This window comes from Athene noctua, chromosome 6 (genome assembly GCF_965140245.1).
Source record: "Athene noctua chromosome 6, bAthNoc1.hap1.1, whole genome shotgun sequence".
NCBI classification, from domain to species: domain Eukaryota; kingdom Metazoa; phylum Chordata; class Aves; order Strigiformes; family Strigidae; genus Athene; species Athene noctua.
Genome location: NC_134042.1, coordinates 48,587,067 through 48,610,589, shown reverse-complemented (window position 1 = coordinate 48,610,589; position 23,523 = coordinate 48,587,067). Strand labels below are relative to the sequence as shown.

The 23,523-nt window shown below is 44.6% G+C and overlaps 1 protein-coding gene across 1 annotated transcript; it reads right to left on the bottom strand.

The window, feature by feature from the left end:
- Positions 1 to 886: 886 nt before the first annotated feature.
- On the bottom strand, positions 887 to 21,275 carry ATG14 (autophagy related 14). The gene is made up of 10 exons (XM_074908912.1): positions 20,779 to 21,275; positions 15,326 to 15,388; positions 15,157 to 15,199; positions 14,663 to 14,744; positions 9,597 to 9,834; positions 8,952 to 9,181; positions 8,384 to 8,501; positions 7,191 to 7,281; positions 6,995 to 7,080; positions 887 to 4,207 (listed from the first exon to the last, which is right to left on the bottom strand). The coding sequence occupies exons 1-10, from the start codon at positions 21,066 to 21,068 to the stop codon at positions 3,901 to 3,903; spliced, it is 1,548 nt and encodes a 515-aa protein (XP_074765013.1). The 5' UTR covers positions 21,069 to 21,275; the 3' UTR covers positions 887 to 3,900.
- Between the last annotated feature and the right edge of the window lie 2,248 nt (positions 21,276 to 23,523).

Below are 23,523 nucleotides of genomic sequence, written 5' to 3'. Positions count from 1 at the left end.
GGACCGAGGCTCTGCCATGTGGTAGCAGAGGTCAGGTCTGTGGCTTTGGCTCCACTTCATTTTCTGCAGCGTCTGCCCCTGTGCCACCTCCCGGGACTGTCATTTCACACCAGCACAAGGCTGTGCCAACGCATCTGACCTCTGGAATCTCACTTCTTGCAAGGCTGGAATGGTGCTGAAGCCTTGCCCTGGGCTGTTTCTGCCCCCCTCAGCCTGCGTTGGACTGGTTCTGGAGCAGGGACAGGACCGGGGGCATTTTGGGGCTGCTCTCCTGCCACAAACCAGTGGTGGCAGAGGACAAAACCTCCTGCTGCTGTCACTGCCTAAGCAGAAGTGACCCAAGCAGCCCATAGGCATGAGCCAAGCTTGGAGCTAGGCTTGGCTTTGCACACAGGCTGCTTTCCTGCGTGGCTGTGACTGAGGCAGCAAACTGCCCCAGCTCCGTGTGGTTGCAGGAGCCCCAGGCTGCTCTGGCTCCTGGGAGAGCAGCAGATGGGAATCACACAGCATCAGTCCTCCGCAGCAGGTAGCTGCTGCCACAAAAAAAACTAAGTGAGGTAGGTTGTTTCTCCATCATTCAGCAGCCAGTAAACCACAGGCTGCAGGCCACCAGCTCCCACAGGCCTCTTACTGACAAACACAGCCCCTTCCCATCCCCACTGCTCAGACACACAACAGCTCATGTTAACAGTTACCTCCCTCAGGAGACACACGCTCGTGTCCTTCTGAGATGACCTTGAAAAGAGGAGCCTTGTCTTTGCATGCAGCAGAAGTCATTCGGGCTCAGCACCTGCAGAAATAAGTATCAGCCAGGTGTACACAAGAGATTTATCTGTTTACATGTACATAGAGGGACATGTGTGTGTGTGTGTTTGTGTTTTGCAGCACTCCTCTACCTGCTCCACTGGAGATGCTAGTTATTTTATCTAAGAGTATTTTTTTAGAAATGGTATTGCTTGTTCCACCGCTGTACGATTGCACTGGAACAGGTCTGGTCCCTGTGATGCTTTGAAGGCTGGAAATTCCTGTGTACTGCCCCAGCATGGTTAAAAACAAAACCACACAGAAGTAATAATTATCAATATACAACTTTAAAAAAAAATTACTGTTAAAAGATTTATTGCAATAATACAATAAAATTTAGAAAAACAAACAAAAAAACCAAAACACACTTGTGTTTAGTTACATCTACTTCGGAAGTTGCAGAGAGAGGCCCCGAGTTTTTGCAGGTGACAAGCCACCCCTGGGTGTCCCACCTGAGACCCTTCACCCCATTTTCAGCAGAGGGCTGGGCTCTTGCCATTGGGCTCTTCCTCGGCAGCTCAGATCAGCCACCCCAGATCACTGGTCACGAACAAAAGTCACGGCCTAAACTGAAATTCCCGCATTCATGCTACGCAAAGTGTTTTGTAAACTCTCAGCTCGCTGTCTTCAAATATCTATAACTACAGATATTCCTGCCCTCCCTCCCCTGCCCCCAAAACAACCTGGGAAACTAATCCTGGCAATTGCACTCAAGGTTTGGACACACACATTTCTTCCTTAGCTACACATGTGCAAAACACTTTTTTTTTTTTTAAAAAAAACCCAAACCAACTCACAATCTGTGTCGTGTTACAAAAACATTTCACAAAAAGACCTATCCCAATGCAATTTAACACCCTCTCAGTGCCGTTGCACTTTCAGAGTATGACATGGTTATAAATAAATTATTTGGAAAACATTATGATTATGAAGTATATGGCTTAAAAAGTGTTTTTTTTTATGTTGTTTTTTCTTCCCCTAAGCAAGTAAATGACAACGTACAAAGCAGAATAATGGCCTGACTTTTAAGGGTTCAGAGTAGCCCAAAGGCAGCAATGAAAGAGTGACTGAAATACGTATTAAAAAAAAAAAAAGAAAAGATATTTCTATGGTGGGGTCCAGTGCAAAATAAATGGGGAACCAGAGGGGGCTGTGTGATGCTCAGAGCCCACTATACAGTACTGGTGAGCGTGTGCTGGTTGCTCAGAACTGCAAAGGATCCAATAGCTGCAAGTGAGTAAAGTGCTGTGAACTGAACAGTGACCAAACCCTCCCGGCCCCGCTCGCTGCTGGAGGAGCCGGGGGGCTCCGTCCCCGTTCAGGCTGCAGTAGTCAAGGGAATCTTGGCTGTTCTCTTAAAACAAACCCAACTCTTGGATTTAGACCAAAAGAATGGTAGGATCAAGGGTGTCTTCATCTAACACCGTGCGTGCTGTTAGTGCGGAGTTAAGGGTCTTTGGTTTAAAAAAAAAAAAAAAAAAAAATCAAACTGACAACAGACGCCCATCTGCAAGGCCAAAGAGAAAGAGCTGCCATAGGAGAGGGGCAGGGGGCTGGGAGACACCTGACTCAGCCCGTACCCCTGGCTGAGGGGAACTCACTGGGTACAAACTGCTTTTCCACCCGCTCCTCCTCGGTGGGGGAGCTGGGTGCAGAGAAACCCCCCCGGCTCTGTGGCGACCAGAGCAAAACCACCACACACCGTGCTGGGAGACGGCCGGGGAAGCCAGCCCCGGAGCTGGAAGGACATGCAGGAGGACGCTGCCTGATGGCAGGGATGTGGCTTGTGCATCACTCTCCGCAGCCTCACCATGCCCCTGTTACAGGCTGCGTCGCCACGGGGAAGCTACAGGGAAGAGTGGCAAAAATCTTCCCACGCGGAGGGCTGGGAGGACGCTTTTACGTTAGTTTACCCTGTGGAGAAGTAACGTCCCAGCTATAGAAAATGTAAACCATACGTTGGAAGCCTTGCTGAGCAAACGCATCTTTAAGTAATACACACGGCAAGGCAGAGGAAGCGGAGGAGCACTTGTTAAGGGACGCATCTGTCGGCGTCACACCTCCCGTAGCTTTACAAGCCAGCCAGCTGCGCCGCGAGCGTTTCTGCAGTGAAATGAAACCAACTTCTTGGCATTCAGTAAACAAGAGGGAAAAAAAAAAACCCGCCATAAACATAAAATAGGTTTTAAAACGCCTGTAGTGTGGAGACCGCGTAACTTCATTCAACTAGCTTGAAATGAGGGGGGGGTTTTCAAATATTAAAAAGCGGCAACGTGGTGTCAGAACCGATTATTGCAACAACGCAATCCTGTATCAGCATTAAATGTGGGTCTAGCTAAGAGAACGTCCAGTGTTTCTTTGGTGTATGATATCAAGAGTAAAGAGCTTGTGTGCTTTGGACAGCACAACACAAAACTTCTAGACTACCTGCCAGTGGAAACAGCATGAAACGAGCCAGTTTTCTGCGGCAAAACTGGGTAAAGATTCACAACCAAATCTAAAATAAGAGCAATTTGCTGTGTGAATTCCTGTCCACGCTGATTCTTTGTATTAAAAATATGGCAACAGAGATTAGAAAACATGTTAAAAATGCATAACTTCCATGTCCTGAATGAAAAAAATTTAGAAATACGCATTTTTGCATTATGCAAGACAGATTTAAAACACACACAAACAAAAAACCCTGTAAGGAGTTAAGAAAATGTGAACTGCATTTGCACCACCGTCCAGACTGCACACTGAGCAGCCTTCTCTCCGTACTCATCCCGATCCAAATACTCCAAAATCTGTTGCTTCTTTAGGAAGGAGAGCTGGAGGCTGCCGGGTCCTTGGATACTCAACAACGCAGACAGAACCAAGACACAAAGTGCCGTCACAGAATCCGTCAGAAGTATGTAGCTAGCTAATTTACAAAATGGTACTATCACAGTCATCTTGGGTAAATAAAAAGGTTTTTCTGGTTTACAAAATGAAAGTCTGACCTTTTCTTTTGTTCCAGGCACTACTTAACTGAATAGGTAAAGGTTTACTACAGCATTGTCGGGGAGGGGATTCCTTCCTTCCACAAATCCTAGGATCCTTTTCTTCCCGTGCTCGTTAGCGATGTCCAGTGTACGCCTTCAGCCACGAGGTCACCGAGGCAGCAGCAGATGAGATCATTCCCCCAGCGCTGCTGCTGGCGATGGGCTGGGACACCTGCGTGCTCTGGCTCTGCAGCATCTCCACCTGCTGAGAGGGGATATCGCAGAACCTGGGGCTCGGCAGATTCTCCCAGTCTGTCCCCAGGTCTGTCTCTTCGTCGCTGACGTGCTCATCTCCACTCTCATCTGTTTCGCCGGTGGCACTGGGATCCACAAACTCCATGGAGTCTTCGAGATCAGCACTAATTTCAAAAGGCCCAGACCTGCAAACACGGACACAAGGCCGTCAGCCTGCTTGGTACCACGCAGGAGAGGGGCTGTCACTTCGCTGGGATGAGTCCTAGCGTGCCAAAGCACCCTGCTCTGTCAAGCATACAGCAGAGAAATCAAAAACACCTCTGTGTTTATCAACTGGCAGGGAGAAACTCACTGGCTACAGAGATAACTGTATTATGACAACGGTGAAAAGAAAACAGTTGGCCAAAGCAGCAAGAGCTGGGTTCCAACCCATGGAGCAGGAACGGCGGAAGAGCTGTTCCGCTTTGGTGGTGGACGGTGAAATACATACACACAAAGGAAAAAGCTACTGCTAATAACTCACAGCTCCACTGGTGGCAATCTCAGCTCGATGTGGAACAGCTTTTATTTTTAACACTAGCCCTGGCCAGGCCAAGACGGCCTCAGCTCTGTCAGCGAGGGGAAGGGTGTAGTTTACGACTTACAGAGCTGCGTTGGCACAACTCACTAGCGGAGAGTTCACCCTCAGCAACATCTCAAGATCTTTTTTACTATGAGGTTGGTCAAACACTGGAACAGGTTGCCCCAAGAGGCCATGGAGCCTCTGCGGGAGACACTCAAAGCCCCACTGGCCACTGAGTAACTTGCTCCAGTTGGCTCTGCTCTGAGTGGGGCGATGGGCTGGGTCTCAGGGGTCCTGCCCAAACCCACCTGTGTGGGACTCCCAGTTCCCTGCTGCCGCTGCCTGGTGGGAGAAGCAATTACATCCCTCCCCATCCCATTCCTTTGCACTAGAACACGGGAAACCAAAATCTGAAATATCTTCACTGAGCCAAAGCAGGCAGTTTCAGAGGCCTGGGACCCACAGTCTGAGCACACGAGGTTTTTGTGGAGGCAGCAAAAGGTGGATTCCCACAGCAAGCAGCATCCCTGCCAAAGTTCATTCCAAAGCATGAAGCTGCTCAGTGAAACAGGAGCAAGAATTTAACATGGGCAAGAGTGTTTCTCCAGCCTTAGTGAGAGAAGAAGCCTGAAGGAGCCATTTAATGTGGAAAATTGCAATCCAAACGATTAAAGCTTGGTAAAATTGTATGTATCTGATGTTGCTTATGAAGGGGACTATTGGGCAACTACGGGCCTAGATATCAAAAGGAAAATAAAGAGAGCTGGTTGCTGCAAACTTTGCAGACAGCTGAGAAATTAGAGATAAACACTCCTCTTTCATAATCCAGAAAGAAATGGGAGCGTTGCCTTCTGGCAAAGCATTCTGCTTAACAAGGCAACATAAGAAAAAAGTCATCAGGTTTAAGGCCAGAAGGGACCATCAGATCGTTCTCGAGTGACCTCCTCTGCAACAAAGGCCATTATGTTCCCCCTGTCCTGAGCCTGATGAAAGCATCCATTCCAGAAACTCATCCAGCCTTGGCAGGATGACATCAGGAAACAGAAATTCCCCACCTTCATTCTTGCAGGCAATTAAATCTCCACGTTAAGCGCATGTGCCTCATTTCAACCTAGCTCAGACTCTTTGCTTCCAGGAGTGTCTATAAAGCCATTCAATAGCCTGTATTTTCTCCCCGTGCAGGCGTGGAAATGAAGTCATGTCTCAATCTCATCTCTACCGAGCTAAGACAGTTTTATATGGACTAAACTATGCCCCTCACTGGTAGGTATTTTCTCCAGCTCTTCCCTGTAACCTCCTCTTTTACTCCGTGGACCCAGCTGATGCCTGTGGAGCTCTGTAACATCTGCACAGAGAAGTGAGACCCACTGTGGTACCTGGACCTTTTACAGCAGCTGCTTTCCAGGACACAGTTCTTCATTCTCTGGGTATTTCCTGCACTCTCCATGTTTTCAGGCAAGCAGCAGCAAGCACGTGATTTCTTCCAAACCGTTACAAAGATTTGGCTCCCCATATCTTTGGGCTGAATCAGTAGGGACATACCCAAAGAACTTTGGGTAAGTGGTTAGAGGTGTGTGCACTCAGTTCCTCTTAGTGGCACTGCAGGTTTTTAAATAAAATAGATCTGTACACGAGAGCAAAGTGGAAAAGTAGATTTCAGACCATTACTGTGTTTAAGGGGGAATAAGCAGTAGTCAGATTAAGCAAATATTTGCAGACTGTCTCAGGCACAAGTGACTTGTGACTGGATTATCCCAACACGAAATCAATGTTGTTGGCTTTCTTGTATTGAAGTTGTAAAAAAAAGAAAAAGAGTATTAAACCTGGTGTGTGCAGGCCACAAGAACTGATGTTCTTTTCATCACGTACTAAGTTAACAGAAAAATTGTCTTTAATCTTAATTTACATATAAATTAATATTACTTGAAGTGTTGACTTTGGTCTAGGGTGTTCACTGACTGGAGTTATTCTGGGCAAGATTTACCTAGCATTTGTTTTAGGGTGTATATTGCTGGGTGCTCTTAGGTATTTACATGTTGGAAGATGTGGGTAGGGTCGTATTAGGAGCACAGGGAGAGTGCCTGGCATACGTGTTGCTGTCCAGGGGAGGGAAGGAGTTCCTGCTTCTGGCTGTAGGGGAAACAAGTCCATAATCAGCTACAAAGCCTCCAGCTGAGCCTGCAATACACAGAAGCACAGCATGCACACATCTCTCAAATCTGATTTCCTACTCAGGACCCCCTTTTTCTGTTCTCTCTCGTCTCCTCCTTGTGACTACCCTGATTTCTGATGTGCTGCGGACTGATCTAGAGGTACAGCAGAAGAGAAGAACTCCCTCCTAAGTAACAAGGCAAATGCGTAACTTCAAAAGGAATCAGTCACAGGTGAGTTGAGATACTGCTTTTCTTACCTGCCCAAATTCTCAGTGTCTGGGCTGACCAGGTACATAAGGTTCCTGAGCGTATGCAGTGGGTGCAACAGATCTAAATTTACATGCTACCATGGGGAAGGGAACAAAAAGACATGATCAGTTACTGGAGGAAATCCGCAGGCACAGTTGCTATTTTAAAAGCTATTCAAAGAATCCAGATGTGCATTCCCCCTACCTGAGAGAAGCAAAGGTGAAGGATATTAGCATTCAGCTTCTTCACTGCCCGTGTGAACCTGTGTCTGCTGAGATTCTCTCCACAGAACTCGCTGTTGGAACATCACACACACACACACATATATATATATATACAGAAAGCAAAATGCTCTGAAAATACACGTGCTGGAGACATCAGCAGCCTGTGCCCTGGCTTCTGAACATATCCTGGAGTAAACATCCTCGCAGTGAGCACTTGTTTAAACTGCACAGACACTTTTAGAATGCTCAGGAGAACAATTTTTCACCTAGCAAGACTCTTACCATTTCCTCAGCAAGCACTGCTTGCCCTACCCTCACCAGTTTCAGTAAACTGTACGAAACTCAAAGATCCACTGTAGCCAAGCTATTTTGGCTCTCCTTTTAAATCTTGCGTCATTTCCTGCTCCCAAGCCTTTCCTTCCGTGAAGAGCGAGCACTCAAATAACAGCATAAAAAAACCTGCAGAGACCTTGCACAGCTTTTGTGTCCATGCTTCAGCAACCACTACTTTAAACATTTAAAAGAATCTCAGCAGCATATCTGAGACTCCTGGAAGACTTGACCAGGTCTACAGCTCCCTCAGTACTTCTGTAGAGATCCCACCTGCTCCACATAGACAGGAAAAACCTAACAGTGCTTTTCATCCCAAATGGGGTTTACGCAACACACTCCCAGATGTCTGGCAGCCAGGTACGTTCCCTATTGGTGCTTTATCCTAAAGAGAATCACGTTGCTGTCGTGCCACATGATAAGGCTTTGTTCTGCAGCACTTTACGTAGTGGAGCTATTCAAGATGACTAAGAGTTGCTGAATGGGGCTGGGATTTTGTAGAGCACAGTAGGGTCTCATAAAATGAAAAGTGCTATTCAGGGACTGTCATATTTCAATTCTAATTTGAGGCTGCTGAATATGCCAATTAGAAAGCTGTTATTTTCAACTGTGATGGTTAGTCTACACTCTCAGGAGGTAAAAAAGGAGGGAGGGACTATTAACTGCAGTCTAAAATCCTACTAGCCCTCCACTCAAAATTAAACAGCACAAAAACCCATGAGCTGTCAACTTGTTACCATAAAAGCTGTTCCAAGTAATGACATGGTTCCCAAAACCAAACTGAATTAGGATCAGTCAAAACTGGTCACTGATTCACCTCCTCAGAGGCTTGCATTTACTTGCCTGTTGCAGAGCTTCTTAGGAAGATTTACATCAAGTATGAGAGACAAAGTGTTAACCAGCTGAGTTGCATAGCACAATGCAGCACTGATGGTATAAGCAGGGTTATTATGTTCCATGTCTGAAAGAAATAAAAACATCATGAAAATCTCATTTTAAATGAAGCCTCAGTGGGTGTGTTAGTGTGTTCCTGGTCTAGTCTAGAAAATGTAATTTGTAAGTATTGAGAACTGCCTGAATCCAGCAATCATTTACAGTGAAATCTGTCAGAAGTCAGGAGAAAATAGTAATTCTTGGAATTCCTGTTAAAACGACGGCAGGTGAACCATGTCAAAACTGTGAATAATTAACTTTACCTATTACATTGCGCTCTGTCCCAGTGAGCATTTCCTGCAAAAGAGGATTTCAGTGGACTAATCCCTGTACTGATACTTATTTCTGACTCAGGTTTGCAGTGGTGAGAACAAACAGACCAGGCTGCTGCTCCTCAGTGTCTTCTGCTGGCACCCAAGGCTGCGAGTTCTGTGGCTTCTGGAGTATTCCAGATGCCAAATCAGACCTTGCTCCTCACCTGGTCCTTGTGTAGTCTTCTTCTCTTCCACCCAGTTGTAATACGCCGAATAGTCTCCGTTGTTAGGAAGGGTGATCCAAGGCCCTGTGATACTGATGCTGGTGTCCCCGTTATGATCATCACACACCCATCTCCCAGAGAGATACGTGGTTCTCCTGGCTTCCGCGAGCTTGCTCACAGTGCTAGAGGTCATAGCATTGTCACTCTCAGAAGACACATCTGCAGGATCTCTGTAGCACCCGAAGAGGAACAGAGAGTTTTTAAAGAACTTTTAAAAATGTAATCAGAGGCGCGCTCGGCAGGCACTTAGCCTGATTTCACAGAGAGCAAAATGCTTGCAGAAACACTGCTGCAAAACTCCTCCTTCCCAAAACTACTTTCCTTTGTTCTGGGGTTTTTAATGATCTATTTTAAGAAGTTTAACATTGAACACACACTGCAGATCTTTCAGCAGGGAGATGCTACCACCTCCAGATTCTTCTATTCTGGACCTCTACCTTTAGGTCAGATGCTCTGCCTTTGGGAAACACCCCCCTCTCCCCACAGATGCTAAGGGAGACAGAATGTCTAGCTTAGACTTACATGACTCACTTCTGGGTGTCTAAAGCTCAGCAAAACGAGTCCAAAAGAATAAGCCCTCTGTACCTCATGCTTGTCTTTACTTCTTCAATGGGGAATATGACTGATGTTAGCTCCAGGATATGCGTCCGACGAAGATTTGCCAGATGCTCATACTGGGTTTTCAAGTCATAGGTTTTTTTCTCTACCAAGTCTCCCAGCTTGCGGTTATGCTTCTGGATCTTCTCTTTCTTCTCCTGATGCCGCTGAGCCCTGCGATAATGCTTCTGGTTCTCCTCTTTAATTCTCAGAAGCCCCTCCGCATCTGTGAAAACAGCAGCAGATGTGAGCCTTGGAAAAGGAGCTGTGAGGTACTTGTAGTAAGCTTGAGAACAGCATTATTAATATTTATAGAAAACAAGATCTATAGCAGCTTAAAACAGAAAACCCTGCTAAACTCTTAACATTTTCCAGCTGCTAAGTGCTACAACTTTTTAATCTTTTCCAAAGATCTCCAAAAGAGACTGAAATTGGTATTAATCTTACCCTATCTTTTACCCAGCTATTTTTGGATTTGGAGCAGAAAAGCCAAGATTTCACAGTTTAATTAAACTTCTGAGGTAATCATCATGACAGAAATAGCTTGACTGTACATGTTTGCATGGGGCTGGCCAAAAAGACAAGCATTGCTCGCAGCCAAAAATCAAGTGCAGATAGCATCTTCATTCACCATTTCTGGCACTGCTGCTGCTCTCGGTGTATGTTACTCAGGCTTCGCATTCACGTGTGTGCTCTTAAAGCACTTGGATCCCAACGGTGCAGACTTCTTGTTACCACAAGGGAAGAGTGACTATGTCCCTTTCCAGTCACAAAATGAGAAATGCGCTTAATGTACCAAAGGGCTGCAACTGCCTGAATTTACTCCATGAGTCAAGCACACTGAGGCTTGGAAAAACATCCTTCAAGAGCATCTGCTGATTCTCCTATAAAATAACTGACTTGCAGTAATGCTTCCAGAAACATATGGTGCTAAAGACGGTGAGTTAGCCACTTCTGTCTTTCAAAAGCATAGGAAAATATTTCTTATACACACTCTGCAAATCCATGTCTAAAGCTCCTAATGTACCCTAGTTTGAATGAAAGCTCTCACCGACTAATCACTCACTTTCCATTTTTATGGCTGAAAAGAAACAGCATTAGTCAGGTTCTCTCACAGCAAGGAATCACTTTCCTGTAATCAAGAAGTGGGATAACTGTCCCTTGCACAGAATGAAAGCACTAAGCAACTCACTGACATTGTTTTACCTGTACATTTTGATTGCAAGGCCCAGATGAGACCAGAGCTACCAGAACGCTCTGTGGCATCTGCTACTCAAAGCTGCTGTATTACAAGATACTAAAATCAAGAAAACTTCTAAGCAACAATGGCCACCTCAAACACCACGTTCAGAGTGTCAGTCTTCCCAACAGGGGAGCACAAAAATTAAAGGCTACATCCAAAGAATGGGACCCAAGACTGATTTCCACCACAGAATCACATGGAATCATTCAGGTTGGAAAAGCCCCTCGGGATCATCGAGTCCAACCCTCAGCCCAACTCTACAAAGCTCTCCCCTACCCCACATCCCCCAACATCTCATCCAAACGACCCTTAAACACACCCAGGGATGGGGACTCCCCCCCTCCCTGGGCAGCCTATTCCACTCTCTGACCACTCTTTCTGTGAAAATTTTTTTCCTAATGTCCAGTCTAAACCTCCCCGGGGGTGTGTGCCCAGCCACGCTCAGCCAGCACACCAGACCCTCCTGCTAGTCCTGGTTTGCACTGCAGAGCTGGAACTGCACAGACCTCTGGCCAGCCCCTGGTCTGGCAGGGTGGGAGACCAGGGCTGCTGGTACCCCTCAGAGTGTGCCTGCTCCCCCAGACAGCGCATGTGCTTTCTCTGAACGTCAGGAATTATTTCTAGTCATCTAACTGATCTGTTGCGATCTGTGATGTGTTTGGTAGGAAGGAAGATCTGATACATGGGAGATGCAAAGTCCTCGATTAAAGGTGAGAACAGCTTCTCCGTGCAGGTAAGGACTAATAATCCTCAGGTTTATAAAACAAGCAATCCCCTGTTAGAGGAACCATAGGAAAACTGACTTTTCTCCGAGTGACACCAAGAATCCTTAAGTGTCAGTAATTCAGTTTCCTTTAAGCACTCCTGTAACATCAATTAATGCTTGCATTCATATTCCCAAACTCTTCCTTTGCATAAAGAATAAGAGACAGAGGAGGAGTAAAATGTCCATCTGTTCAATTCTCACATTCATGTTGTACTTCAAAGGCCACTTTTCCACAGAGTGAGCTCCCTTTTCCACAGGTCCAACAGCAATTATGAGAGAAGCAGGGGAGAACACTGCATACACATTTCTTCTTTAGCAGTCCTGGTGCAGAAACAACTGTCCCCCTTTTTTTTTTTTTTTTGGCATAGCACCTCTGCTTTATGACCCAGTTTATGAGGTGATTAGAATTTGCCCCCAGAAGTATTTCGGGACACAACCATGTCCCACAGATCTACACTGCAAACACAGGCACACCGGTCTCTGCCCAACAGAGAGCTATGCCAGGTATTTGCAAGACTCTCCTTGAACTGTTCTCCACAGACATAAGGTAAACATAGATATTTTAAAAATTTATTTTAAGCAGCACCTATTATTGAGGTATCCAGTCAACCGCAAAAGCAGGAGCCCAATGTTCCACAGATCATTCTTATTTCAGAAAACTAAACTACGCCAGAGAGAAACAACCTATTTACATTTTCTAATGTGGTCCAAGAGTGAACCAAGTTGGGTTCCTGATCTACTGGCTTTTCAGGGCAAGAGTTCATTTTGGGTCTATCTGCAAGAGCAATTTTGGGGTAACTGAACTAACAACAGGTCAGCTAGGCAATAGTTAGGCCAGTTCACGGGTGAAACCTAATCAAGTTCACTGTGAATCAGAGAAGTTGCAAAAGCTGGAGATAATGCACTTCACAGCATAGTAGAAAAGTGGAGGAACTCCATTCCCCAGTTGGTCCTAGCATTTCACCACCTTCAGAGCTGCATTTTGAGAAAAGGTAAGTTCCTCAAAGTAACATTGATATCCCCTTCTCATTTCTTCACAGGCTAAAGAAAAAAGTAATTAATGCCTTCATAATAACCTTACCTACTAAAACGCTTGCTTTCCTTTACCTCCCTCTTCTATAAACCAAAGCAAATATCAATTTCCTTAGCCATTCCTTGTGCTTTATTCCTAATATTCTCTTCCAGACTTTCTCCAGTTGATTTGTGTCTTTCTCAAATTGTACAAATTGGACACCAGACTTTCACTGAGGCAACATCAATGCTGGGGGCACAGCAGGATAATTGCTTTCATCTTGAATACAATGCTTATATTAGTATAACCCAGAATGAGGTCTAAACCTTTCTGGAGGAGCACCAGATTGATAATTTGTATTTAATTTGCAATTTCTCAGATCCTTTCCTGTCAAATCTCACCACCGTCCCCCACTTTAGGTCTGCATGTTTCTCCTTCCTAAACACGCACTTGACTCTGTCCTTTCGAGATTATATTGTCAACTTATCTGCAGGATTTTGAATTTGATCCTGTTCTTCACAGAAGTCATATTGTCATCCACCTCAGCTTCCTCCATTCCACCCTCTTATTCTGCCATGCAAGTATTATGGAAAATATTGAACAAAAATGGGCCAGGAACCGGCTCCTGCTGAGTTCCACCTGTCTCACCACTCTGAATGCAGCCTTTCTAGCCTTTTGTGTCAACCCTCCAGTGATTACACCCAGAGTAAACATCTTTGCTTGCTCCTAAGACAGTCTGGGGTAGTGCCCAAAGGCATCTTCTACCTCACTCTGCTAGACCACGCGATCTGCAGAGGAGGGGTTGATTTGACATGGCCTATTCTTAATTACCTTATCTTCTAACTACTTGCAAAATGGCCAGAGGCTTATAACAGGATGCCTGTGCCATCAGTTCAAGGTTCTCCCTTCCTCCACCCTTTGAAAACAGGTATTATTTCCACTCTGTTTCCTGGGACATCCTCTCTCCCTTCTCAAGTGCACTCTACAGACTACTTCAGCTTGTTCTTTAAGTTCTCTAAGGTGAATCTCATAAGGCCTTGCTGACATAATCAAAATAATATTTAGCTGGCTGTTTTCTTTCCTTAGCCTCCAGTCCTCTCATGATGTAAAATTTAATCTGGCTAAGCAGCTGATCACATTTTCTTTGTGAGAAGATGAAGCAAAGAAGGCGCTGAATGCTTCAGACTTCTCCTCACTGTTACTTGCTCTCTTTCCTGTTAACTTGCCTACTCCTTCATCTTTTTCTTATTATACATTTCTTACTATCCATCCACCTTATTAACTGAAAATCATTTTGCATCTCAGTCTTTTTGATGTTATCACTGCAAGCTTGTGCTATTCCTTTATAATTGTTCTCAGGTATATGCATCTGCTTCCACTCCCTGTACAGCTCCTCTTGAATTTCAAGTCATAAAAATGTTCCCGATTCAATCAAAATGCTTCTGAACATGCTTCCTATCTTTCATTTGGATGTAGCTTGTAGGGAGTGCTGCATATTCTCATCTGAAAAATTACCCTACAAATCTCTCACGTGTAAAAAATTTAATGAGTTCCAAAACTGAAGCTGCTGAACGGTAGCAAGCCACCAGCCTATGCCATATTTCAGTGACTCCTGCTCAAGTTGGATTTTAGGAATTCTAGACAGGTGTGGGTTAAAATTTATCAGTTGCATGAAATTTCTAACAGCTGCAGAGCTGTTTGCTCCTCTTTATCAAGAGGAAGTGATCAGAAACACTACACTGAATAAAGCCATCTCCAGGGACAAAGCCAAAGTCATAGGCTGCTAAGCATTTACTTTTAGAGCTGTTGCAAAATGATCTCCATCCAGCTGAATAATGTCTCCTGTTTTCTAATTAAAACCCAAGCATAAAAAAGCTAAAATCCACTCGCTCAGATTTGCCTTCAAGCTGATTTAAGAAGTGACGGTTTGGAAAGTCACCATTTTAAAAAACTAACACTCAAATTCACATAAATTGATTTTTCACTCTAAGGCACAGAGTTTTCCACATCACAAAAGCACAGGCATTACTCACGTCTTGTCATTTCATCATTTTCTTTGCAAATGGTCTGTTTCAGCTGCTCAATCCTCATCTTGCAAGACATTATTTTCCATCTCTGAAAAAGAACATTCAGCAACTCTAGGGCACAAACGACTTCAAACACACTGACTAATGATTAACAACAAAGCCAGCAGCTTTAGTGTAAAAGTAGCAGGATGTTCTTAATTGGATCAGACGAACAAATAAATTTTTCATATACTGTTCTGTGCACAGAAGAATGCTACAAACAAACCGAATGCTTAGTATAAAGTCAATCAGTATAATAAGTTATTGAACAAATACCTAGTAAGAAATTAAAAATATTGACAGTTTGGAGCACTCTGCTTGCAGAGCCAATTTCAGTTTTGCTTACGACACGCTTTTTGGGAAAGCAACACAATGCCCTCAAGGTAAAGTGTAACTTTAAACTATGAAATCTAGGAATTCAGAGAGTTTAAAAACTATGCGGGACACTTTGAACAACTCACCAGCTGATCAGTTATCTCTTTCCCTTCCATGGCCTTCAAAACACTAGAAGAAAAAACATGATTAAAAAGTTTTATGACTATCTGGACAATGTCAGTCTCTAGCGACAGCATGTTAGAGAGACAGTTTTGTTTTTCTGAGAGTTCTTTTCATTTAATAACTACAACTTACTGTTTTTGGAATTCTCTCTGTTTGGTTTTAAGATGCATCAGCCTTTCTTTCTTGTCTGAAAACCTGGAAGAGATTAAGTGTTTTTATTGATATTTTGCACAACATGGCATTGTGAGTTGTCTGAAAAGATAAAAAGACTGAAGCTTGTGGGAGTCTCTAAATCTCAACTATATGTCTTAATCTTGAGAAGTAATGGCTAAATGTATAAAACTCCTGCGGAATTCTAGAGCATATGTCTCACAGGAATTGCAGCAGAACCTCTAAGCTGAGAAAACATCAGCTTGTTGTGTTATTGAACTTGTAAGCAAATTACTTGCTATTTCTAGATGTATAGCTTATCAGTATCAATATTCTGTGTATTCAGAAAAAATATATAGCATTCTAAAAACCTTTAGTCACTGGAGAAATTAACAGTACCACCTCAGATACTGTAGTAAGTCTGAACTGTGTTTTTTCATAAACTGATGGTATTAGCTGAGTCTGCTCTGGTAGTGGGAAATGCAGGTTTTAATACACTCTGCATTGCATTTTTTCCCTTCCAATGTGGCACTGTCTCACAGTTTATTCATTAATGGGTCCAAATGGGACAGCACTTTCTCAAAACTTTTACGTAACATCCAAATCTTTCTTGTATTAGTCACAGCATTAAATTGCATTGTCTTCTACTTATTTCTACTAGGCACTCGTTGCCATCACAAGTCCCATAACCCAAACATCTGCTTGAGTTAAGCTTCACTGGCAGTCTGAGGTATATGAACTGCAAAGAACTGATCAGAAGGGAATTTTTTTTAGGATCCATCATCCTGTGTTTTCACCTTTCGAATACACAGCAGCCACACTCTGCTCCCCTTCGTGTTCCACAATGTATTGAGAAACACATTTAAAGAAAATAGGAATGATGCATATTGAGAAATTACAATGAAGCATGAAGTGACAAAGCCAATAGTAAGAGCAAACAGCAAAGGAGACAGCCAAGACATTTAGACAACACAAAAAAAAGCAAATGTGCTTTGTCTTCTGCCAGCACATGGTTTCCCAGCCTTCCTTTGTGCTTGTGATGTCAACAGAACCGTTCTGATCCACACCTCAAAAAGTGTGTCTTGGGATGAATCCAGGTACAGAAAAACAATTCATTATATTTCCCTCTGCAACATGTGGAATTGACAATTTTATCCTAACAGAGGCCTAACATTTTACCTACAACCTACCAAGTCCTTTATTTCAGAGGTATCTAAGCTTTATTTAGAACAAATTCTACAGTAAGCCTTGACAGGATGGCATCTTGGGCTTCCCTCTCTGCTCAACTTTGTGGGTTTGATTTCAGGTGAAATTTTAAAATGTTTCATTTTTTTCATTGAGGTGCTGAAATCTGAAAGCTTGGTGACTAACTTTGCTTTCAGAAAGTGTGTCATCACCCTTCCAGATGACATTAACATTAAACCAACAGCAAAACTACCAGCTGCTGCCTTCACAGTCAACCAAAAATACCCGTTTTCCTTCCAAAACAAACCAAAACCAAATGTGGGTGCTTGGCATAAAAGCCAGAGGCCACGCATGAGCCGGAGGAATGTGGCACAACTGGAGTCTGGCTGCTCAACCCAGCACCTTCGTTCTTCCCATGTGTCCTCACCCCACCAGTCATCATGGAAATTACAAAAGGGCACTGTACCAGACTCCTGTTTACCAGAGAGTAATGCACACCTACTGTACCCCTGACCTTTGGCTGCAATCAAAAATAACTTGGCCCAGAAACAGACCACTGGGCAGTCACACAGGGAGAGAGCGCTGGGGTAATTTGGCAATTCTTGTTTTCAAAGCTGGATTCATTCGTCTGACTAAAAGCAATTACCCAAACGACATCCATCGCATCAGTGAAAAGCTGAACGATCTGTCAAGAATCTGGGACCAAATTAAGTTCTTACTGGGGAGAGAAGATAGAAATATTTGCAAAAGGCTGCAAAAATTAGAGCTCATCACACAGTTCGGCAACTATGTCAAACAGCTCCTACAAACTTCTTCAGGAGGTTTCTCTTAAGCAAACGTTTCCATTTCTTCACATAGCCCTAATTTTAATTATATTGCATCATGTAACTAATTTTTCTCTATGTATCTACAGCCTTTCAACTTGGCAAAGAAACAAAACTTTGGATGAACTAGTACAGGAACTCCCATAAAACGTAAACTGAGAGAAGGACAGAACTCAACATCTCAAATGATCCATTAAATGTTTTTCTTTCCTCAAGTCTTATCACACGAAGCTCAGATCTTCTACAGTTACCTGGCTTATTTCTACATGTTCATAATTAGAGGGAAGCAACTAGAAAGGATGACTTCCTAATCTATAGGAATTGATTAATGCTGGAGGAGTTGAGGACAGCAATAGGTGCATCCATTACTATATCTATTCACTATAATAAAACTCCACTGCTGCAAAAAGTCACTATTCCTAACCATAACCCACAGCTCAGAGAAGTTAGACAGGCTTAGACATCACAATTATATTGTCTTTGGCTTTTGCCACCAGCAGACACATAAAGCAAAGCAATTCAGTACGCTTGTAAGACACATTCTGAGAATTTATGTATATGACAGGCTGGAGTAAGCTCCCAGGAGCAAGAAGAATCTCCGAGCTGAAGCCAGCATCAAGATACCAGCTTAGCTTTTGAATATACAACACATTACTAATCCAAAGAAGAATGTCAGTGATTATTTTACTGGAGGACTTCCGGACAACTCATCCTTAATTGTAGCTGTACTTCAATAATGAGTCTTAACAGCTCCTCAATCTCTCCCCCTCACAGATACAGGGTGTGATTTTTTGTCAGACATATGAACAATCTTACTGTAGCTTTTATAAAAATTCACACACAAAACAGTCCAATTAAAAGAAATGTGAAATAATTCTTACTGTTAGAACGTGAAATAATTTATCTTCCTATGAGGAAAAATCACACGACATTTCTAAAAATAAACCACCCCTGGACACAAGGGGTAATGCTCGCTTTCTTCACTTTGCACAAGAGGGAGGACAATCTGTTCTTCACAATCTGTAACACTTCAAGAAGACAAATGGGAGGCCCAAGTGACCCCCATACACTTCCACATTCTGAATTTCTCACGCGGTGCGTATTAGCCAGTCAGACAGAAAAGCCCTTGTTGTGACCCTGTCAGTCCCCTCCAGCACCGGCCATAACGCTGATCTAAAATTAACCCAGGTACTACTAGAAGGCATAAAATAAACAAATAAATAATGATGACAGTAAACACAACCTGAAGTCTAGCCAGTTAACCGCACCTGTCCCCACATGACTTTGCCATGGTGAGTAGTCAACGTTTAAAAAGTCGTTACCTCTCTCTGCTCACACAGCAAGAAATTTGTGGACACCCGCTTACAAAGAGGAAACAAAAACTGACCTCTGAGGTGACAGGCTCTTTCTTTGATATCAGCAGTTCCAAGTATTAATCATAGAATGCAGACAAAATATTTCAAGCACAGTTTTAAAAATAAGTAACTCCATTATCTTCAAAAGAACAAGAAGAAACCCAAGCTTTACAGGGCTCTGTCCCTACACTGAGCATTCCTGCTGCAATCAAGCACGCTTCTGTTATTCACAGTGTGTTATATTGTTCCTTTAATTTATTAATATGAAGTTGCTGTTTTCAGTGAATTGCACTACTGCTCGGGGAAGTTTTGAGCAGCAGGGGAAAAGCCTGGGGAAATTGAGCATACAGGGAGGCCCCCCAGAATGGAGGCTCTGGGAGAAAAGAACAGCAGTGATCCCCACAGATGGAACCATGATGTCCAGACATTGGGGAAAAAAAAAAAGACAAAAAAAACCACAGAAGAAGAGACTTAACTTCCTGCAGTTAAGAAACACAGTGTAAATATACATAACGTTTTCTAGACACAGACAAATGGGACAGACCATCTTGGGAGGATGCAGTGAAATCTGTCAGGCAGAAAAGTTGATCTTGTCTCACGTGAGAAGATACAAGGAAGTTAAAGAGGGGATTTTTTTCAACAAACCGTTGCTTCTGATAATTTGGCTAAGGCTGCTTCTTTATGGTTTCATGTTTCTGATGGGTAGGGAAACTTCTTAAGTCTTGGTTAATGCAGAAAGACAGTAGTTCCACTGTAACAAAGCCTACAGTTGAATTTCTATAATTAAGCCCAAAGTTTAGCCAAAATCTTAAGGCTACAAAAGAGGCTGGGAATAAAAAAACACCTCGGTTTATGTTCCAAACTCCAAATCCAATTTTTTCATGGAAGCTGCAGATAAGTCCAAGCAGTCTCACAAAAATACAAGTTTTCCACCTATTTCAGAAAGACTAAATATAGTTTGTGATTCCAAGACACAGTCTTTTATGCAAAAAAACCCAGAAAGCCCATCCAGTGGCAGACTGGTCTCCATTTTTCAAGCTGACTGACACCCTGTGCCCACTCCCACCGGGGTTAATGGAAGAAAGACACCAGTGTCCCCGTGGCTGTTCTTGTCTTTGGCAGAAGGATGCAAAGAGCCTTTGGTGTGAGGACCCTACCGCACCACATGCTGCTTACCACCGTCCCCAAATAGTCCAAGAAATCACTCTCAACAGCTGCTAATGAAGCTACAAACGAAGAACCAAGAACACGACGTCAGCCAAGAATCAGAACTATTTCAGAGACGGCGCTGGGCAGACTTTTTAAGAATCAAGGATGGACATACTGTGAATGGCAGCTACAGAGAAGAGATCTGCATCTGAGTCATATAATGAGAATATTTGCTTATTGACGTAACACTCATTCAGGCGCCTTCCCGTAGAGCCAGCGCTTTGCAAAAAGGAGCAGGAAGGTGCATGATTAACTCAAGCAGAGTATGTTTTGTAATTCTAAAACGGGGCCCATAATTAGGACTATTTATATAGACAGGAAAATGAAAAAAAGTGCTGTTTTCTTGCACAGCTTCCTGATTTTAATGATTTAGCAGGCTACCAGTTTAACACATACTGCTGAAAATAGATATGCATTCCAAATATCCTACCGCTCGGCTCGCTTTTTGCCCTGAACTGTCCGGAGCTTCCGCTGGCCACATCAACACGGGCATGCCTGCTGACAGCTGCGCCCGACCAAGTCAAAGTGGGGGTGCTATATTATTTTTGATTATTCTTAACAACGCGCTGTGGGTCCCGCTCTGCCTGCCTGGCGGCCCCCCAGCAGGCAGCCCGACGGCGAGCCCGGCACCGGCAGGACCGTTCCTCCACCCAGCGATCGAGCGGTGGGGAAGGGGGGGTAACACACACACCACACCCCCCCCCCCCCCGCCTCGGCCCTGAGGGGAGCGGGGGAGGGGCAGCCCAACGGCCGCCGCGCCAGGCGAGGCAGGGCAGCCCCCCGTTCCTCGCCCCCCCCCCCCGCCGGTTACGGGAGGATGTCCCGCTCCGCGCCGTCCCCGTCCCCTCAGGACCGCGGGTACCTCTCGGAGTCGCGACCGTCGAAGAAGACGAAGTCGCCGCTCTGGACGCACTTGGCGCAGGTGAGGCGGCGGCGCGTGGTGTTGCAGAGCGGGCACCGCTCCACCGCCACGTACAACCCTTCGGCGTCCTCCTCGGCGCCCCGCAGAGCCGCCGGCCCGGCTCCGGCTCCAGCCGCGGCCCCCCCGCCGCCGCCCTGCCCGCCGGGCTGCGGCCGGCAGCCGCTGGGAGACGCCATGATGGGCTCCGCGCGCCGCCGGTCACGTGGGACTTTGTTTTCGGGCAGGGGCATTGTGGGAAGCGGGGCTGAGGCGGCGCTGGGGGGGAGGCCCCGGCCCGGCCTCCCTCAGCCCCCCCTGCCCAGCCCTCAGGGTCGGGGACACCCCCACCCGCCGCAGGGCCAGGAGAGGAAGAGGAGGAAGCAGCGTAACAATCGCGGCCTTAAAACTAAACAGGTCGGTTTTTCCCTTCTGTCAGCTTCGCCGTCTGGCTGCCTGCAGCACCTGCTGAAGGGAGGAGGGCTCAACCGCTCCCCGAGGAGCCGCCCCACAGCAGGCAGGGCAGGCAGCTCCGCTGGGCCCGGTAAGGAAATTGTGCAGTTTCTTCTCTTTGTAAAAGCTGAAGTAAAAAAAAAAAAGTAGACGGCGTCTCCTACAATTCTGCCGTCTTATTAAAGGCTGGAGGAAGCTGTGTGATTGTATTCAGCTTCCTGCGGTGCTCGGTGTTCAACATCAACCTCAGGCAGGCACTGGTGGTTTGGAACCCAGGAGAGGAATGATTTAACTTCCCGGAGTAGGACACGCCGACCTGGAGTAGGGTAGTGGTGGGGCTTCAGCTTCAGTTCTCCTCATTGCAGTCCCAAGACCACCATCTGCACCATAGCTAGTCAATAAAACTGCTGCATGGATGATGTATACCGATCAAAGCCACTCCCTCTATTTACAACAACGTCAAGAACAATTTGTGTAAGTGGCAAATATTGGTACACATCCTAGACTAGTAGGGTTCCTCACTCCAGCCTCAAGGTTGGAGCCAGAATCAGGAGTTACATATTAGCAACTAGTATGTAGAAGCAGAGAGCCAGTCCTCTGTGTCAGAATATACTCATAAACACCAGGGAATTTGAAGAGACAGGGACTACACAAGCCACAATAACTTAAAGCAGTATCTCCCTTCAAAAAAAAACCAAAAGAGAACCCACAAAAACCCAACCAACCCAGAACAAAACGTCCCACTTCAGGGGAAAAAAAAAAAAAAAAAGAGAGAATCCCAGCCTATTGTTTCACCATCCTAGTGTATTTAAGTGCTACAAAACACTAGCATGAACAGCACTACATAGGTAAAAACAACTATCTTTGTTTTACCTAAGACAGGAGTTACCATAGCAAATTAATCAGTAGCTCAGTGAAAAGGCACAGAGCCCATTATCTTTAGGGTTTTATCCATACTTTAAGAGCATTTACCTCACTGGTGAAAATACATGACAAGCTCTTAATTAACATGCAATTTCTTGAAGACAGCTCATCTTAGACAAACTTTTTCCAGCATCATAGTAAGAGCAGGTTATTTTTCACTTGCAAAAGATCATTGTTAACTCAAGCTTATCAGCTATTATAGCTACAGTGCAAATAAAAGTCCAGCCCATAGCTACAGAAAGTCCACAGTGTTGGAAAACAAACAGAAAAGTAAGCCTCTGTTTAGAGTAGATTTGAGTGTGGAAATACACGGTTTGACTGTGACAAAGGAACTGATAACAGTTAAGACCAGTTTATCGTAAGGAAGTGCACGAAGTTCTCCAAACTTTTTTCCAGAGGAGAGACAGTTATGAAAGCACTTCTGAGACATAGACACAGAAGTGGAAATCACATCCTCACCGAATCAGAAATAAACTTGGGACAGCAAAACTAAGCCCAGCAAGACTATGACACCCTGTTCTGTATTAAGCCATGGCCCATACTGTGTATTTCCGTCAAGAACAGAGGTAGCTGTTGGCCTGGGTTAAGCTTAAGTCATCTAACAGCAACCTCTAGTGGCTCCGGGAGTTTCCTGACAGATCTGTCCTGCCTTCAGCAGAAAACAACGGGAGGACTCAAGACAAACCCCAAAACAGCAAAAAAGTCCTGTGCTGGAAAAAAAACCCCCTTGCTTCCAGGGAATCCTGGGAGGTACCAGAACAGCCAAGGGATAATCTTTACACTGTTCCTAGTCACATCACCACGCTGAGCATAACACCTTTGTGCAAAGGAAGCCTCGAGTCCACCTGGACATAAAAAAAACCCTACAGGAACCCCACTGTATTTTCCTTAAGCCCATTTGAAAGGTAGTTCCTAACCAACATGTTTTTGTCTGGGCCAAGCAACAAACTCCCATTATCTGAGGGGACTTTGGTAATACAACTCAGTGGGTACCATTTTGTTAATTTGGTTAATTACCCCTCCACCCACAGACTTTATATTCCAGCACTGTCAGGGGCCTTGAACATCTCTGTAAAAGGAGTAACACCACCATTACACAGAAGAGTTTATCCAACCAGTAGGATCAGAGGGATTTGGTGTGTGTCCTTTACAATCAGTCTTCAAAACCCTGAAATCAACTCATGCTGGATTTTGTAAGGCACACTGTAGACAAAAATATATTTTGAGATTAAACATGAAAATACAACATTGCAGGAACTAGGTTTCAGTCCACTTAAATCTGAGTGTTTTGATAAATCTGGTTTGAGGTATAGTGTTGATTCACTTCTTCAA